A 20,447-nucleotide genomic window follows, 5' to 3' on the forward strand; every position below is an offset into this window, starting at 1 on the left:
ATATAACATCTTATAAAAATGTTAATAAAGAATGCAACTGAGTTCATGTATTTTTGATATTATTTGAAGAGCATTGGAGTTCTTTTGGATGTTTGGAGTATTTTGGATCTGAATGTTCTTTTAAATAGTGGGATTAGTATTCTCACTATCCAAAAGAACACTTATTCTTACACTAATTTTTGTGAAAATGGATTTTGTGGTTAGACATCATTTGCTGCTTGTGAAAGCTTACTGCATGCAAACTGCAGTTTTATTCATCTTATCTCAATTATGAAGTAACTAATTGCTCTTTATGACAACCTGCAGGTCTGCTAGGTATAAGATAATTCCAAGTTCTTCATAAACTAAGGTAGATAATGACAGTAAGTCTTGGTGTTAATTCACTTTGCCCTCTGATTCACTGTCATAGGCAATGTATAAACAGACATTAGACTTGGGACAAAATAAGTATGGAACTGTAACAGACACACCAGAGTTGATACATGCTGCACATGTAAAAGACATTTACAGTCAGGTAGGTAATAGTTCATATGAATTCTGTTTGAAACATAAATTTTGAAACTAACAGACTGATTTACAAAACAATAAAAACAATTGCTAGGAGCTGAAATTAAAGCAGAAAAATGTTGGAAATGTACAACGTTTACGTCAAACTCTGTAAAATTGTCATGATTCCAATGCATACCTTTCATCATACTGAAGGCCAACAGATAATCTATTATCATCATTTGGTTATTCCGCAGAAAAAATATAAAAGCGATGCAGAAAAGATGCTAAGTACATGCACTATAATAGCAGACTCTCCAGAAATAGAAAGAGTTAAGATCAACCAAAAAAACCTTAGCCCGGTAAGTATTTATTAGCTTTGGCTTTATTGATGTATTTATATTTTGATAGCAATGTGTTAGCGTGATGTATAGTTGCAGTGATGGCACAGTAAAGTTACTGTACTAGTAATCCAGGAGCATGAAATAATGGTCCAGATACCTGAATTTGTATCTCACCTTGGCAGTTTTGGAATTTCAGTTCAGTTCATTATCTGGAATTAAAATAAAATCACTAATCAGAAGCAAATATCAGTAAAAGTCACAATGAAACTACCAGATTATCGTTAAAGACTATTTTGGTTCATTGATGTCATTCAAGGAAGGAAGTCTGCCTTCCTTGCCCAGTTTAGCTGATATTTGACACCAGATTGGCATAGATCTTCCAGTGCTATGCTAGTGCTTACACCAGGAAATAGCCAAGTGTTCCCATGGAAGTCCTGGCTTCCAGAGCTGGCTGTTGCTGTCAACGTACTACTCTGGTGGACTCTTCATGAAATCCAGTGGAGCAGAGTAGTTTTCCATAAACTTCCTAGCTCTCAGGCTGTGGATCCCGTCTGCCTCGGCACACATGTCCCCAGTTAACTCAATGGGTGACGTTAGCTGCTGAAAGAAAGGTACATTGTTTTTATATAAAGTTAGCTTTCATTATGTAAATTGACATTTTGTGGTGTGAACGTATTTTGGTGTATTTAAATGTACAATAAAATATTTTAAATTTTTTTTAACAATGTTTCAGTTTTTGACATGTACTAGGATGAGGCCACTCTCAAACAATGGCCTCGATCCTGCCAAGAGCTTCATCAGTCCATGATTCTTGGGAGTTGGAGAGATTCACCAGTTCTTAAAGTGGTTCTGAGGGTCCAGTGGACAACCTGTGCTGATATGGTTGCTTGTGTTGCACTCAGCCACAACGAAGCTGAGCTTCCAGTGGAACACTGCAACCTGGAACAAACAGCATGGCACAGGGGCAGGCAGACAGCAATTTCTCAGCACCGAAGATCCAACCCAATGGCTTTTCTGAGAACTAATTCATAACAGCCCTAGGAATTCTATCATGATTAGTAGGAAGAGTGACTTGGGATTCCTTTGTTACAATTTTCAGAAAATGCTTATTAGCATGTGATCAACTGATGTCGCATCTCTTTTGGAGTGACTGAGGGATTTTCCTGACTAAGGGATTTCTTTTTTGGAAGGGCACACAATGCACATTCCTAATATTATGGTCCAAGTACATGCATACTATGAGATAACTTCAGTGTTTTTATTGGATGTTTTTGGTTGGATGAGTAGGTGTCTTTAAACTATTGTCATTTTCACCCAAAGAAGAGCATCCAAAAGCTGAAATTTTGGTGGAGTTTGGAGGGTGTTGGGTTGGGGACTACTGAAGGAATCACATCCACGATTTTTGGGCCCAGATGTGAATATAATGCACAATTCAATCGGGGTTTGTAAATGAGTGGAGCAAAAAACAAACTGCTGGAGGAACTCAGGAGGTCAGCATCTGTAGAGGAAAATGGACAGTCAGTGTTTCGGATCAAGACCCTTCATCTGGACTCGATCATCAGTCAGAGTCTGTCCTGATGCAGGGTCCTGACCTGAAACATTGGCTATCCCTTTGCCTCCACAGATGTGGCCTGACCCACTGAATTCCATTAGCTATTTGTTTTTCACTCCGGATTCCAGCATCTGCAGTCTCTTGTGTCTGCTGATTCCAGTGGATGGCTGCTCTTACATAATTTGAAGTATAATGTGGCGAAGCCCAGAGAACTTAGGTGCCAACTGATGAGATCTCCAACTGGGAGTGTACTGAAACTTACAGTCCATCAGTGCAGTCTGTTGGGTAAGCTTCTACTGAGAGCCATTAGGGCACTAGAGTCATAGGGTTTTACAGCATGGGAAGAGACTCTTCGGCTCAACTTGTTCCTGCTGACCATTATGCTTGTCTGTGCTAATCCCATTTGTCCACGTTTGGCCCATATCCCTCTAGACCTTTCCTATGCATGGACCAGTTCAGATGTCTTTTAAATGTTGTAATCGTACTGGCTGTTACCATTTCCTCTGACAGCTCGTTTCATGGTAGGCTCATCCAGAAGATCAAGGTGCATGGGATCCATGGTGACTTGGCCATTTGGATTCAGAATTGGGTTGCCCTTAGAAGACAGAGGGTAGTGGTCAACTGGTCTTTTTCTGGCTGGAGGTCCGTGACTAGTGGTGTTCTGCAGGAATCCATACTGCGACCTCTGCTGTTTGAGATATATATATTATAGACTTGGATGAAAACTTAGATGGGTGGGTTAGTAAGTTTGAAGATGACACAAAGATTGGTGGTGGTGTGGCTACTGTAGAAGATTGCCAAAGGACACAGTTGGACTTAGATCGTAGAATATAGAACAGAATAACACAGCACAGGAACAGGCTCTTCAGCCCACAATGTTGTGCTGAACTAATTAAATTAGTAATCAGATGCCCAGCAAAACTAATCCCTTCTGCCTACACAATGTCCATATCCCTCCATTTCCTGCACATTCATGTGCCTAACTAAGAACCCTCTTGAATGCCTCTGTCGTATTTGCCTCCACCACCACCCCGGCAGTGTAATCCAGGCACCCACTGCTCTCTGTGTAAACAAAAAAACTTGCCCCGCACATCTCCTTTGAACTTGCCTCCTTTCACCTTAAATGCATGGTATTAGACATTGTGACCCTGGGAAAAAGATACCAGCTGCCTATCTATAGCTGTCATAATCTTAAACCTCTATCAGATCTCCCCTTAGCCTCCGCTGCTCCAGAGAAAATAACCCAAGTTTGTCCAACCTCTCCTTATAGCACATACCCTCTAATCCGGACAGTGTCCTGGTAAACCTCTTCTGCACCCTCTCTAAAGCCTCCGCATCCTTCCTGTAAAGAGGCAAACAGAATTGAATGCAATACTCCTAACTAGAGTTTTATAAAGCTGCAACATAACTTCCCTCAATTCTCGACTAATAAAGGCAAGCATGCCATACACCTTCTTTACCACCTTATCAACCTATGTAGCTACTTATAGGGAGCTATGAACTTGGATCCCAAGATTCCCCCGCACATCAACACTATTAAGGGTCTTGCCATTAACAATGTACTGTCCCTTTAAATTTGATCTCCGAAAGTGCAAAACTTCACATTTGGCCAGGTTAAACTCCATCTGCCATTTCTCCACTCATATTTGCAACTGATCTATATCCCACTGTGTCCTTTGCCAGTCTTCTACACTATCCACAACACCACCAATCTTTGTATTGTCTGCAAATTTACTAACCCAGCCATCTACGTTTTCATCCAGATCATTCATATATATCACACACAGCAGAGGTCCTAGTACGGATCCCTGTGGAACATGACTGGTCACAGACCACCAGCCAGAATAAGTTCCATTGAATAAGACCCTCCAGCCAGAATAAGACCCTCTGTCTCCTGTGGGCAAGCCAATTCTGAATCCAAATGGCCAATTCACTGTGGATCCCATGCATCTTAATCTCCTGGATGAGCCTCCCATGAGGAACCTTATCAAACGCCTTACTAAAATCTACGTAGGCAACATCCACAGCTCTATCTTCATCAATCATCTTCGTCACCTCCTTGAAAAACTCAATCAATTTAGTAAGACGTGATTTGCCCCACACAAAGCCATGCTGACTGTCCCTAATTAGGCCATTGTTTTCTAAATGCTCATAAATCCTATCCCTAAGAATCCTCTTAAGTAACTTCCCTACCACTGATGTGAGACTCACCAGTCTATAGTTTCCAGGATTATCCCTATTTCCCTTCTTGAATAATGGAACAACATTAGCTACTTGCCAGTCCTCTGGGACCTCACTTGTGGCTAGAGAGGACACAAAGATATTGGTCAAGGCCCCAGCAATCATCTCTTGTCTCTCTCAATAACTTGAGGTATATTCCATCAGGCCCTGGGGACATCCACCTTAATGTACTTTAGGAGATACAATATTACTTCCTTCTTTATCTTGAAATGCCCCTAGCATATTAGCACGCTCCATACTGATCTCCCCATCCTTCATGTCCTTCTCCTTGGTAAATACTGATGCAAAGTACTCGTTTATGATCTCTCCCAATTCCTCTTCCTCCAAGCACATGTCCCCTCTTTTATCCTTGAGTGGTCCTGCCCCGCTCCTTCGTTATCCTCTTGCTCTTGATGTATGTTTATCAGTTTCAGATATGGGTGGAGAAATAGCAGATGGAGTTTAATCCGGGCAAGTGTGAGATGTTGCACTTTGGGAGTTGAAGTGTAAAGGGATAGTACACAGTTGATGGATCTTGGGGTCCAAGTCCAAATCTCCCTGTAAGTGGCCGCATAAATTGATAGGGTGGTAAAGAAGGCATATGGCATACTTACCTTTATTAATTGAGGCACTGAGTTCAAGAGTCAGAAAGTTAGGTTGCATATTTATAAAACTCTGGTCAGGCTGCATCTGAAGTATTGCATTCAGTTTGGCTTGCCCCATTATAGGAAGGATGTGGAGAATTTGGAGAGGGTGCAGCAGAGGTTTACCAGGATGCTGCCTGGATTAGAGGGCACGTACTATAAGGAGAGGTTGGACAAACTAGGATTGTTTTCTCTGGAGCAGCAGAGGCTGAGGGGAGATCTTTTCGAAGTTTATAAGATTATGAGGGGCATAGATAAAGTAAGTAGCTGGTATCTTTTTCCCAGGGTCAAAATCTCTAATTCTGGAGGGCATGCATTGAAGGTGAGAGAGGGAAGTTCAAAGAAGATGTGCGGGGTAAGTTTTTAATGTGGAGGCAGATATTATAGAGGTGTTTAAGAGGCCCTTGGATAGGTACATGAATATGCAGAGAATGGAGGGATATGGACCATGTGCAGGCAGAAGGGATTAGTTTAATTAGGCATCATTAGCTTAATTAGTTTGGTACTACATCTTGGGCCAAAGGGCCTCTTCCTGTGCTGTACTGTTCTATGTTCCGTGCATACCCACCACCTCCTGTGTGGAAAAAAAGCTTGCCTCTCAGGTCCCCTTTAAATCTTTCTGACTCTCCTACCATGGCAAGTAGATTATGACTATCTTACCCTATTTATGCTTCTCATGATTTTATAAACCTCTATAAGGTTATCACTCAGCCTTCTTTGCTCCTGAGAAAACAGTCCCAGTTTATCTGCATCTGCAGTCCTTTGTTTCTCCAGCCTATCTGGTGTCTCCTTATAATTCAAGTTTATAACCTTTTGAGAGGCATAGACTGGGTAGATAGTTGTAGCCTTTTTCCCAGGGTGGAAATGTTAAATACTACAGGGCATAATTTTAAGGTGAGAGGGGGCAAGTTTAAAGGAGATTTGCAGGGTAAGTTTGTTACACGGAGAGCGGTCAATGCGTGGAATGCACTGCAGGGAAGGTGGTGGAAGCTGATAAAATAGCAATGTTTAAGAGGCATTTAGACGGGCACATGAATAGGCAGGGAATGGAGGGATATAGACCATGTGCAAGCAGATGGGATTAGCTTAAATTGGCATCATGGTTAGGGCAGACATTGTGGACCAAAAGGCCTGTTCCTGCGCTGTACTGTTCTTTGTTCTGAGCCCTCCAGTCCAGGCAACATTCCCCTCAATCTTTTCTGCACCCTCTATAGCTCAATCGCATCCTTCCTATACCATGGCAACCAGAACTGCACACAGTATTCCACCTGAGGCCTAACCAACAATTTGTACAATTCTAACATGACATTCAAACTCCTATACTCAATGCCTCGGCCGATGAAGGCAAGCATACCATGTTCCACCTTCACCACGCTGTCTACCTGTGTTGCTGCTTTCAGAACTATGTACTTGCATCTCAAGGTCTCTCTGTTCAACAACACTCCCCAGAGCCCTGCCATTCACTATATAGGTCCTGCCCTGGTTAACTTCAGAATTCTCTGAGATGAAAAAGGATAAATGTCAGGCATTGGAGATGGGTGTATCACTCTAGATAATGTAAATCAGCACAAATTGGCTGGTTACGAATACTGATTTGCCACACCAAAGATCTGTCCAATTCGGATGTTAGATTACCAAGTCTGTCACAGATAGCTTATATGGTTGGTCTTGCATTGTAAAGCATATTGTCTTGGCCTTCAAATAGATCTCTTATTTCTCTTCCCTTTCTGCTGTAGCTAAAGCAGAAGTGAAACATAACAGCCCAGACTTTAATTGATAATGAGGCTGTCAGCAGTGTCATCATTACACAGTGAAACTAACACCAACCACTGGAGCACCCACATCTGCAGTCATACCCAGAAATCCAGAAGTTGCCGTGAGTGCCTCCCACTTATCCTTGAGGCATGCTTTTTCTCAGGCTCAGAAGACATAATTTGGCAAAGTCAATGATTGTTGAGAAGTTAAATACTATTTTAGTGGATATGGTAGCATTGTATTTAAGTTACTGGTCAGAGATGTGACTTTGAAACTCACGCCAGCTGGGGAATTTAAATTCAAGCAATTAAATAAATCCAGAGATAATAAAAGTAGTCTCAGTAACAGTAACCGTGGAATGACGTGATTGTCATAAAATCTCATCTGGCTCACTAATGTGCTTCAGGGAAGGAAATCCGCCAATCTTACCCAGTCTGGCCCTTATGTGACTCCAGATCCACTAATGTGGCAATAAATGCTGACATTGCCAAATACATCCATATGTGAACAAAGGAATAATAAAAAATAAATTATAGACTATTCCCTTTTAAAAAGTTTTTTTTTGTTTAGATGGAGTGCATGTTTTTAATTACTGCTTAGTAACCTCTCTGGCCCTAGAAAAACCAATTTTTTATGTGTGGCTTTTAATTCCTTCAGATAAATATTTCAAAATATAACGGGGTTCATGCTCCTGGCTCAGATACTGATACCACATGTAATTTAGAGTCAGGAATGCACGTGGAGAGACAATGGGAACAGGACAGCTACAAGTGGGGATAGTGCAGGTGCCAGCTTTCAGACTGTCAGACTGCTGCCATCTTGGCTGTAGAATACAGTGTGCAGCGTGTCACAACAGTTCAGCGATTTATTCTCCAACATATTACTTGAAATCCTGAGGCTCCTTCCCAGGGAGGATCACTGTGGCAGCTGTGGGGCACAGAGTAGCTGCCCTCTCTCAGGATGATAGCATTTATCTGCCATTACCTGTCAGTTTGCCTGGACTGCTGCCACTCACTGTGAAGTCTCTAGAACTGCTCAGGGTTATTCTCCAGGCATCTCTACCCTCCTCCGCTGGAAGTCACCTGCCAATTGTTATCCATAGTGTAGTCACTGGAGTAGCACTGCATTGGCACACCAGGACAGATAGGGGCATATGGAAGGCACACACTTTGGGAATCCATAAACATTGTGAGTTGCCCTTTTGTATCTAATATAACATAATTTCATATATCAATTTGGTTTAGAAACTTTATTTTATTGTGCTCTTTCTTTTGCTTTGGGGCCAAGTCGTGACTGTGGTGTTAGTGACAGAAAAGTTTTGAAGCTATGGGTGAATGGGGAATTAGTGTTGCATTAATTAATGAGTTTGTGGACAGGAAGTGGCTGTAATTGTTTGCCTGCTTCTCACTCTCCTGCACTTCAGCTATTCTCCAAGACCAGGTAAGACCCAGCCCCTATCTATATCAAAGTTGTGCTGACTTCTGCCAAGTTGCACACCAGCCTGAGTTTAAAAAATATCTTACCATTCTTTCATTATGCTGAGTTATGATCCTGAAACTCCATACCTAATTGTAGTGTTGGTGTGCCTTCACTAGGCTGGCAAGCTGGCTGACAAGTAATGGGAAATAACTGCTATCATCCTGAGAGAGAACAGCAGACTTGTGCCTTCACTATGAGGAATATAGAAATCCAAGAAAGTAGTTCACCACTGCTTTGTCAGGTGGATGTTCAAAAGCTATCCTTATTTGTTTCAAAAATATCATGCCAAAGAATGCAAAAAGAAATTGGGAGATCACCAGGAATCTTGACAGCTGCTCAGTTCCGGTACCGCAGAGCTCTTCTACAGCAATCTGGGCAGTTAAGTAAGTGTTTAGCGTGCCGATGGTCTGTTTTGTTATATCTCACATGGTAGTGTCTGGTCAAATATTGAAATGACCAATAGGTGGGTGTTAATGCATTTCAGCAGAAACAGAGAAATTTTGGATTGTATAATGCTGAAAACAGCTAGGTTATGCAATTAAATTTCTCAGCTTTTGTTACTATTTCTCATTGTTTTTTTTTAGGATTTAATATTGTTTGTCTCTGTTTCCATCAGTGCCATCCATCTTATTACCTGTTGTTATCTCTGTTGACCTTTTGAGTTAGTGCAAACATTTTTGAATTTCATTTCAAAACTGAAGAAAGAGTTTCAATATTGTTTGCATTTCTGCCTTCACAGATTCTGGATCTTGTCCCAACTGCAGTATTTAAAATATGTGTTTGTGCCAGGGTGTGGATGATGTCAGCAAAACCACAATTAGTACTCACCCTTAACTGTTCTTGGGGCCTTAAGAGTCAACCATGTAATATGGGACTGATATCAAAACTGAGCTGGAGAAGATAGAGGGTATGGCTTCCCTCTCTGAAGAATATCAACGATCTTGTTGAGCTTTAACTGTAATCCAACATTCTTCATGGGTACTTTGTCTAGTCAGAACATCAACAGAGAAGGGTTCAGAGATGAATTAAATTCAGTTTCCCAAATGCCATGGTGAGATTTAACTCATAATTTCTTGCTCTCTGGTCCAGTATCATATCTGCAACATTAATATGCCCTTTAAATCATTTGTGAGTCATGAAGCACACAGTTTAGTACGTGCAATGAACCAGCAGACTGAGTAATCCCCAAAGGTTTTAATAATCTACCATTAACTTGACACACCAATAAACATTCCCAGGTCATTTATTTTACACCATCTCTTGCTTTATTTTTTGTATGTGACTTACTGATAGTAATTAATTTATTACATACGAACTAGGAGCAGGACCAGGCCACTTGATCCCTTATTCAGTCTGCTGCACTATTCAGTGAGATCATGGCTGATCTGATTGTAACCTCCAATCTGCATTCCTGTCTACTCATAGTAACCTTTCACCCAATTGCTTACCAAATCGCTACCTGCTTTGCCTTAAAAATATTTGAAGAAGAGAGTTCTAAATATGATCCTCTGAGAGAAAACATTTCACCTCATCTCTGTTTTAAAAGGTTATCACTTGTATTTAAACAGTGACTCCTATTTATAGATTCTCTCGCAAGAGGAAACATCCTCTCCATATCCATGCTATGATGACTCAAGATATTTTATATTTAATCAAGTTGCCTCTCACTCTTCTGAATTCTATCGGACACAAGCCTGGTCTGTTCAATCTTTCAGAATCAGATTTATTATCACTGACTTATATGAAGTGAAATTTGTTGGTTTGCAGCAGCAGTACAATGCAAGGACATACATTTACTATAAATTACAAAAATAAATAAATAGCGCAAAAAAAAGGGAATAATGAGGTAGGATGCATGGGTTTATGGACCGTTCAGAAATCTGATGGCAGAAGGGAAGAAGCTGGTTCTGAATTGTGTGTGGCCAATGAAGGTATTAGTCTAGTAAACCTTTTCTGAACTGCTTCCAATACGTACTTTCTTCAATAAGGAAACCAATACTGTATAAAATACTCCAGAAATGGTCTACATTGTTCTCTATATAATTGAAGCATGACCTAAGAACGTAAGAAATAGGAGCAGGAGTAGACCATCTGGCCCATTAAGTGTGCTCCGCCATTCATTAAGATCATGGCTGATCTGACCGTGGACTCAGCTCCAACTTCCTGCCTTTCCCCCATAACCCTTAATTCCCCTATTATGCAAAAATCTATCTGTGTCTTAAATATATTTAATGATGTAACCTCTACTGCTTCCCTGGGCAGAGAATTCCACAGATTCTCTACTCTCTGGGAAAAGCAGTTCCTCCTTACCTCCATCCTAAAGCTACTCCTCTGAATCTTGGGCCTGTGTCCTGAGTTTTAGTCTCACCTACCAGTGGGAACAACTTCTCTGCCTCTATCTGTCCCTTCCATAATTTTATAAGTTTCTATAAAATCCCCTATCATTCTTCTGAATTCCAGCGAGTACCAGGTGGCTCAATCTCTCCTCATGGGCTAAACCCCTCATTTCCGGAATCAACTTGGTGAACCTCCTCTGCACTGCCTCCAAAGCCAGTATATCTTTCCTCAAGTAAGGAGACCAGAACTACATGCGATACTCTAGGTGTGGCCACACCAGTACCCTGTATAACCTCCCTGCTCTTAAATTCATTCCCTCTAGCAATGAAGGCCAATATTCCATTTGCCTTCATGATAGCTTATTGCAACCTTTTGTGATTCATGCACAGGCACTCCCAAGTCCCTCTGCACAACAGCATGCTGCAATCTTTCACCATTTAAATAATAATCTGACTCTACTCTTTTCTCTCTAGCCTCCTTACTTTTTGTATTGGATTCTCCTAACAATAAGAAGTAACATTTGTTAGCTTTCCTGATTACTTGCTGCATGTGCATACTGTCTTCTTTTTGCTTTCATTTTTCAGGATCTGTGAATTGCAGGCAAGGCTAACCTGTCCCTAGAATTGTGTACTAGGACACCTCTTTGTCTCAGAGCACTGCAATTTCTCGGTATTTATGTAAAATGTCATTTTAAAATTTTTTTTTATCTTTCATGCCAAAATTAACAATTTTGTTTTTTCTCCACATCAGACTACATTAGCCAGATCTTCTCACACTGAATTCACCTGTATATTTCCCTTTGTAGCCTTATTATCGCCCTCTTCACAATTTACTTTCCGATCTGCCTTTGTGTCATCAGAATACAAATAAATCATACTTAATTTGTTAATTATTTTAGTTGTGACATGACTGTCTTGCTGGAAAATTTAAATCATTAAATGGGCAGTACAGTGGTACAGCTAGTAGAGCCTCTGCCTCAGAGCGTCAGAGACTGATTCAATCTTGACCATGGTTGCCACCCAAGTGGAGTTTACACATTCTCCCAGTGACCACGTGGGTTTCCTCTGAGTGCTCCAGTTTCATCCTACATCTTAAAAATGTGTAGGTTGGTAGGTTAATGCTCCACTATAAATTGCCCCTGGAGTAAAGGTGAGTGGTAGAATCTGATGACAATGTGGGGATAATAAAAAAAATGAAATAAATGTAGGATTAGCGTAAATGGGTGCTTGATGGTCGGCATGGACTCGATGGGCCAAAGGACCTGTTTCCATGCTTTGTGACTTGTAATGTAATGTAATGCAAACCACCCCCCCCAACTTATTTTCGTATTTCTCTCTGTTTTTGTAATACACAGCAGATTTACAGTTACCTAAAGACAAGGTGATAACTATAAACAGAGCACCAGAAATCCTTCTTGCCAAAAAAACTGCAGCAAGTTTTGCAATGCAAGTTGGTTTACTCCACAACACCCGTGTTTGCCCCCTTTTGTCTTGCCTTCTCCGGGTCTGCAAGCTGTGGCTGGCTTGGTGGTGCCCTGGCTTAAAAATTGATGTGTGGCTTAGTCGAGCTATTGGATCATTTTGTGGTGCAATAACAAGCACTTCAATCATAAACCTGCCATTAAAGACATCAGTTGTGTCTGAGGCCCAATGCATCAGGTACCAAGAACTGTTGTTGGAGACTTTCCTTCAAGTACTCTGCAAAACACAAAGAAAAATGTAGTGTCTAAAACTGGGGCAGGGTCTGGGGAGTTGAGGGTGAGAGAGGGTCAGCAGTTGGAGGCCTAATTAGAGCTCAATTAGTACACATGCTGTAGAGGTTCTGCTCAGCTCATCAAACCATCAATACAGATTCGGAAATCCTCTGAGAATATTTACAAGCTGCCTTACTTGCGATAATTATCCTGTCTTTTCTGAAAAAAAAACCTTATTATTAAAGGTGCTTTATAAAGAAGAGATTGGTGCTGGTACAGCAGTAAAAGAAACTCCAGAAATGAAACGCGTTAAAGAAAATCAGCAAAATATTAGTATGGTGAGTTGCCTTTCCCCTTTTCATTTCAGCCATGTTCCTTTTCATGTTGTGTCCTTAACTTAATGAAAAATATAGCTGCATATAGGTGCAATGTCATGCTTATAAGCATTAACTATAATTATTTGTGTGCATGGAAAATAAGAGTGACAAATAATGGATTAGATCTTGCTGGAAAATGACTCCAACTTAGCAACATATACTGTTCAATTGGCTAGTTAAATCAGGGATTGAAAGATATGAGGCATTACAAATTGTGAAGATCTAAAGCTTGTTGGTCAAATAAATTGTGTTACCATGATGTGGTTTCATTAACCAGCATTTTTCCCCACCTTTCATCTTACTTTTAAAAATTTTGCTTGTTAAGCTCACTACATAAAGTTAGAACTGGGACTTAACAACATATTGTTAATGTAACATAACCCATTTCTCTGATCCATAAAAAGAACAATTTTGACTGATCACCCTCCCTCCTACATGGAATGAATCATCGTAGATGTAAAAATCTAAATTTTATTTTTTTCCTTTGGTCATGTCTTTCTTTCGTTTTTTGACCTGATTTAACTCTTAAATTCAACCAACCCTTCTTTCCTGTCAATCCTTTGTTTTTTCTTTCTCAATCCTTAAATCTCATTGGTTAGGCACATTGGTTAAATTACTGTTGAATCTGCCAATCATTTGTATTCCAGATGCTCTATTTACTTTTGCTACACTGTTAATTAGCTTGCACTTCCAGCAAGTTACATCTCAAAAACATGCTGACGGGTGCAGGAAGAATTCTAACTAATGACACATGTCACAAGATCTGGCCCATGATCTCATGCCTGTTGGGAATAACATCAGCAGACAACATATGTTGTTCACAGAGAAGCCACTCTGCTGGATATCAGTGCTATTAAACTTTTCATTATACGTTCCACACTGGTTTTACCGGTTCACTCTTACCTGCTCAGACAATTATGACTACTTGAGACGAGGTGAAAGCATTTCTTTCCTCCTTTGTATCACAGGCTGGTTAATATGTGTTAAATGTATTCTAATCATCTTAAAAATTCAAAGACTTCTCAAAGATCAGTGGATCAAGTTTTTTAATCAAGATACCATAATGCATTGAAATAGAAATTCTAAATAGCATGTTGGATAAATCAGGCATTTTAAACATGCATAGCAAATTATTTGTCAAGGAATCTTCATACATTGAAGTGCTGTGTTTTCTTGTTAGTGTATCATCAGGCTGCCACTCAGTAAGTGCTTTGTTATGGGACTGTCAAAATATTCTGTCATCCACAGCTGGATTCCTGTCTGAACACCAGACTGTAACCATGCATGTAAATGCCCAGGGAGCTGCTGTTATCTGCCATGACAAGACTGGTAGTACTGCAAGGGGAAAAAAGGCAAATTGGGAATAGGCTGTCAGATTGATATAATTGTCACCCATTCTTTCCACAAACGCTTCAAGAGTTTTGGAAAACTGAATATTTGTTGGCTCCTGCCATTTTGCTTCTAGTGCATAAAATGTGGGTATTACTGAAAGTAAAATCATACATAGAGTTGGATTTCCTTCAGATTGGAATACAGATAGCTTTACTGGGATGCCTGGTCCATTTTGAGATTAGGACCTTATTTACATTGCGTTGTCTGACTGAGGGGTGGGCGAGATTGAGGGATGGAGCTGTTCTTTAGTTGGGTGGAGGAGAAGGCATGCCATCAGCTTTTTCGGGGAAATATGGCTTCTACTGTGGTCTAGAAATAAAGACGAAGTTACCTCTTTGTCTGGACAATACAGCAAATACCCAGTAAAGGATTGAATGCACAGCCCACAGTTAATCCTGGTCAATTCCATGTTGTAGTGGGGATCATAGATTAGTATTTTAAATGGCCCTGCTTCCTGCATTGCTAGCTAGCTCAAAGTAGGACTAAAGAAACACCGATGCCAAATCTTTACTCACCATTTCAGGAGTGCTACTGTCCTATTGAGCAAGAAGTCAAATTCAACTCCTGTTTTATAAATATGTGTAGTGCTACTAGGTATAGATCTGTTTGAACAATTACTGGAGTTTATCTTGGTGAGAAAATACTTAGGGTACAATTTGAATTTGCTTGTTGTTATTTCTTAATCTAACTTCTGATATGTTTACTCAATCTGGAATTTTATGGCTTGCTGCTTCAGAAGTGGATTCTCTTACAAATTGACCACATTTTGAGTTGTGAAATGGGAGAAAATTATGAACAGTCAGATGTAGTTTGTCAATGGACTAATGAACCTTACAGCACAGAAATAGGCCCTTCAATCCACTGTGTCCATGCTGGCCATAAGGTAGTTATGTATGCTAATCCCACTTTCCAGGGCTTGGCCCTGAGCCTTCTGTGCCATGGTAGTTAAGGAGCTCATTTCGATACCATTAAAATGTTGTGCAAGTACCTGCCTCTACCAGTCCCTTGGGCAGTGTGTTTCAGATTTCAACCATTTTCTGGGTGATAAAATTCTTCCCCAAGTCCCCTCTATATCTCCTACTCTTTCTTTAAACCTCACCCCTCTGGTTATCATCATTTCTGCTATGGGAAGAGCTTCTTACTGGTTATCCTTTCTATGCCCCTCATAAATTGTACACCTTAATAAGGCCCTCCCTCAGCCTTTTTTGTCCTGAGGGAAAACAAATCCAGCCTAGCCAGTCTCTCTATTGCAGTGCCACTGAATTAATTCGTAACACCTACAATCAGTAAGTTTTCTGATTGATGGGAATCAGTGATAGTAGATAATTGTTGTGGAGAGGTACAGTCAATCTAAGATGTCTATTGTCCCTCTTTCTGAGTGGACCTGGATCAAGGAGTTTTTTTTATAAAACATGTTTTTCGATCTGTTCCTTCCGTAACATTTTTGAACCCTTTTTAACAAATAAACCTGAAGATCCTATTGTAGTGAACAAGGGGTACAGAAAAAGGGAGTCAGTTTTGAGGAAAGTATTTGATCTGAACCACTGGCCCAGATTTGATGTGGCACCTGACTACACTTACTGGTCAGAATCCCCATTGTTCCACTTGCCTAATTCAGGTCTGGGAAACAGAACTTCTTGGCCAATAATATTCTAGGACCTTGAGTGATACAATTAGGTCATATGGTTGGGCCAGAACAAACCTTGTCCGTGATACTGCCCTTTTAAAGTGCATAAGCATTTAAACAAAACACCTATAAACACCCTTACATTTCTGCAAACAGAAATAATTAAAAAAAAATAATTTACCTAATCTCTATCTTCACACAGCTCTAAAACTCATTGAAATGAATGAGCTAGTGGATCCTATGCCAGATCCATGTGAAGTCCAGTAGCAGAGTGTACGAACAGATTCCAGCTGACAAATCTATCACCAAGTTCAGGACCATCATGCATGGATGTGCTCTACCAATTTCTGAACTTGCCAGCATTTACAGTGTTAAATCCTGGCAGTTCTACATGGAGCTGTTGTCATTTACCAGCAATTTCTCTACTTAGCTGCTGGCTGACCCAGCACGTGCTCTCTGTATTTTTGTTTTTATTTCCAATGCGGGATGTTTTAAGTATTTATTATTATTGCACTTTTTTAAAATTTTCACATGCTTCTAGAAAAAGGAACAGTTACTGATCAAATTAAGTAGTTTCTTAACATTAACATTGCTAATGAAAGTTGAAAATAATGGGCATGGCTATTTTTTTAAAATCAATTGAAGTAGAAGTTATATCATTTTTATTTTGTCTAGGTAAATTACAAAGATGAAATTGGACAAGGAACAGCGGTTCCAGATCTTTATGATTTAAAACGTGTCAAGGAGAATCAGAAGAACATCAGCTCGGTTTGTTACATAACAAAGTTCATTTTTTAAGAGTGCTTTTTAAACTGCACACATCTTTTAGTTAATTCTTTGGCATTTTCATCATATATACATATATATTTCCATTCAAGGTCCAATATAAAGAAAAGGTTGGCACAGGCACAGCAGTCTGTGTTACTCTTGAGATGGAGCGGGCTAAGAAAAATCAGTCAAATATCAGTTCGGCAAGTCTTTACACCCTTTATTGTTGTTAATTTCTTTTATGATTATACAAAACATAGTGCCATATACAAAAATTGTTGGCTTTGTCAGTTCAGTAATGTTTAATATTTCAAAAATAATTGTTGCAAGCATGTTTAAAAATGGACAGTAATGAATAGACATAAAAAGTATTTAAGTCTTGTTACATTGATTCTGCTTGGTCTACCCTATTTCACATTGTAAGATGTGAACACTTTCATAATCTAACACTGTTAATTTGGTTGGTAGGTGCAGTACAATACTGACCTGAAGGAAATGAAAGGCAGACCGGTTCAGCTTTTTGACACTCCAGAAATGAGACGTGTTCGTGAAACACAAAATAATATCTCTATGGTATAGCTGAACAAGTTTTCTAACAGCATTGTGTATGAAGATGACACTTCAAGTCTGTTACCAACTGTGTTTGATAATTCATAATGAATTTCATTAGAAAACTAATGGAAATCACATACTAAATTTACACTGGTAAATGAACACTCATGGCATGAATCTGTATTTTAAATGTACTCAAAAGAATTTGTCTCAATAAAATTCTTAACTGAGAATCTACCTGCTTGTGTCTATTCTGTGGCACAAACATTGCTTGTATAACATTCACATATCTGATCCACTGCACACAGTTTGAATGATTTTATGCCTGAAGAAATTTGATGGCAGTATGTATGGGTAGAACACTTAGTATGGCTGAGTATTAGTACATGTGATTGCATGGTTGCTTCTGAGTGTGTGAGAACAGAATTCAAAAATAACTTTAAAATCTTATTGAGGTGACCTTGATATGAAATACTAACTGTTCAGTTAATAATACAGCAAAATGTGCAAATAACCATTTGCAATTTGTTTTGTTGACAGATTAAATACCATGAAGACTTTGAAAAGACAAAAGGAAAGGGTTTCACTTCAGTACCTGATGACCTGGTAACAGAACGAGCTAGGAAGAACACTCAATTTGTGAGTGATGCAATGTACAAGGGAGTGCAACCCCATGTGGTGGAGATGGAGAAAAACAGATCGGGCATCATGGGAGGTATTTTTCATTCTTTAAAACTTAATCTTCTTCCAAGTTTTGTTTTCATTAAAATGCCACATTTTCAATGTTGTGATGCATGCGTTTACCTATTGAAGGGTGTACTTCAAAAAGAGTATAAAAATATAGAATGCTATTTCAGCATCTGTAAATGACGATTTATACCATTACTGTTCGAATGGTAGTCAATTCTACCATGTATTAAATTCCTTGTTTTGGTGGTTTAAAATGCCATCTTACCCACATCCCTTATTGTAGCTAATGTCTTAAGGTAGTTCTAGAAAACTTTGTGCTTTGGTGTTTTTTTTAATATATTACAACTTTTTCTGGTTAAAAACTTTTGTGAGGACATGTGGATAATTTTGACATATATTACTGCAGGTGTTGTTTGAATGTGGAACCAAAGACGGCCATACTAAACTGATGAAAAAAGGATTTTTTTTTCTATGTTTGCTTTCTCTTTGCTAAATATAGTTAAAACTGTTGTGGAGTATTTCATTATGAGTACACTTCATCATAATTTTGATGTTAATTTAATGATTAATTGAAATACTGGAAGGCATAACTTAGTGCATACTTGCTGTTAGCAGAAGCTAATATTCCATCTTTGAATAATAACTACAAGCTGGCGGATTCACCCAACTGAGTGCCATTAGTGTTGTTTGGGCTCTGCTAACTTGTCTTTTGACAGATGTTAATTAGTGATACTACTAGGGTGCTGCTCGATTATCTGTTTCTAACATTATTATTAACACTTGAGTTGGATAAAAGTTGATCTTGTCCATCACCATCCAAACATTGCTCCTTGAGTCAATGAAATGATATAAACTCTCATGACTCTGACAATGCACATCAAATATTATTTCAAAAATCAGCTTTCAGAAAATAAGAATGATTTTCTGTTATCAAATTTTGTCCGTAGTGAATTCTGTAAAATAAATATTTTCTCACTGATTTGCGAGAAATCATGTTCAGCTCACATTTGTGATTTTTTTTCAAAGGTAGTGTCCACAAATATCTTTATTTACAAGATGAAATCAACTCTCATAGGTGTTGTGTTTTTTTTGGAATACTTGCAAATTGCAGTAACATATATGGAAAAAAACCCAGATCTGGATACTGCATTGTGTGTCCTTCCCCTGGGAGGAAACTATAGCTAAATATAAAGCTTCATGCAAATACAAAAGAAGGGCAATGTAAACTAAAATATTTTAATTAGTTCAGTTTCAGAGATGCAAATTGTAGAGGATTGAATACTATGAATATTTGTATCACAGCTTCTGTGTTTAGCTTTTGAAAGCATCTTTTTCTCATCATATTATTGCTTTTAAAAATGCAGTATTATCCTGTGAGGGTTCAAATGGTTTATCTTCAATGAAACAAAGAGAAAAAGTAAAATTTCATATCGATATAATGTAATTGTTTGATATAACTGATAGGAATATCTAGAGAGAACATTCAATGAGTTCAAATTCCATTTAAATAATAACATATAAACACACTTGGAATTAAAAGCTTGTATTTTACAAACTATATGCAATTGTTTGGGAATGAAAGAATGATGTTTTCATAACTTAATGAGTTTATCAGATGAGTAATTGAACATACATGTGTAGAAGGGTCTCATATCCAATTTCCTTGCATGTCAACTACCTGCTGACACAGAAGCCAGTTGGATTGACAGACTTGGCTCCCTGTTGGGCTGGAAACCTTCTGAAGTCTTTAAATTACTAAATTGGGTGAGGAATCTGCTGCTACATTACTGGGAGTTAGGGGCTGATACCTGATCCTGGGATGAAGGGTCAGATCACATCTGGGATGTGGGCTGTGGAGTCTATCCTGTGAATGAGGTCAGGCCAGGGCAGTGGGGTGCAGGGGATGGGAAGAAGATAGCTTAGTGGGTTAATGTAAGCTCACTTGGTCCAGAAACTGTGAAGCAAGGGCACTTACAATTCTCCCCGAAGCTGACTTTACCTCTCCTATGATTGAGCTTGCCGAGATCTGGGAAGCCTGGCTGATCATGAGCAGTGCAGTGGCACAGCTGGTAGAGCAGCTGCCTCACAGCTCCAGTGGCCAGGTTTAATCCTGGCCTCCAGAGTCGTCTGTGTGGAGCTGACATGTTCTTCCTGTGACCAGGGGTTTCCTCCAGGTGCTCCGGTTTCCTCCCACATCCCAAAGACATGCAGGTTGGTAGATTGATTGGCCACTGTAAATTGCCCCTGGTGTGTAGGTGAGTGGTAGAATTCACGAGGTGGGGGGGAGGTTTGCTGTAGGGAAAATTAACTTTCATTTTTTTAACAAGCATCCCATTTTCTGGGATAAAAACAAAAAAATGTTGGAAGAGAAACAGAGTTAATGTTTTCGGTCGAAGACCCTTCATCAGAAGACAAGTTAGTTTCAGTTGCAGAGAAGGTGGAGGGAAGAATGGGTAGAACAAAGAGAACTTTTCTAGTGGTGTGAGAACAAATGAGTAAATGTGGTAGTTAGAATCAGATTATGCTTTTAT

At 39.4% G+C, this 20,447-nt stretch overlaps 2 protein-coding genes across 5 annotated transcripts in view; both read left to right on the plus strand.

Annotated features, from left to right (window-relative positions):
* The window catches only part of LOC127570620 (nebulette-like), a 70,320-nt gene extending 52,932 nt beyond the window's left edge, over positions 1-17,388 (plus strand). For all 3 annotated transcript variants that reach the window (XM_052016345.1, XM_052016343.1, XM_052016346.1), the window contains 6 exons: positions 410-514; positions 744-848; positions 12,756-12,848; positions 16,582-16,674; positions 16,785-16,877; positions 17,143-17,388. In XM_052016345.1, the coding sequence (XP_051872305.1) occupies positions 410-514; positions 744-848; positions 12,756-12,848; positions 16,582-16,674; positions 16,785-16,877; positions 17,143-17,253 (600 nt within the window). In that variant the 3' untranslated portion in view covers positions 17,254-17,388. The remainder of the gene's footprint in view (positions 1-409; positions 515-743; positions 849-12,755; positions 12,849-16,581; positions 16,675-16,784; positions 16,878-17,142) is intronic.
* LOC127570621 (LIM zinc-binding domain-containing Nebulette-like) overlaps positions 1-20,447 on the plus strand; it is a 252,148-nt gene that overhangs the window by 204,822 nt on the left and 26,879 nt on the right. For both annotated transcript variants that reach the window (XM_052016347.1, XM_052016348.1), the window contains exon 5: positions 17,767-17,941. In XM_052016347.1, the coding sequence (XP_051872307.1) occupies positions 17,767-17,941 (175 nt within the window). The remainder of the gene's footprint in view (positions 1-17,766; positions 17,942-20,447) is intronic.

The sequence above is a fragment of the Pristis pectinata genome, chromosome 5 (assembly GCF_009764475.1).
Source record: "Pristis pectinata isolate sPriPec2 chromosome 5, sPriPec2.1.pri, whole genome shotgun sequence".
NCBI lineage: Eukaryota > Metazoa > Chordata > Chondrichthyes > Rhinopristiformes > Pristidae > Pristis > Pristis pectinata.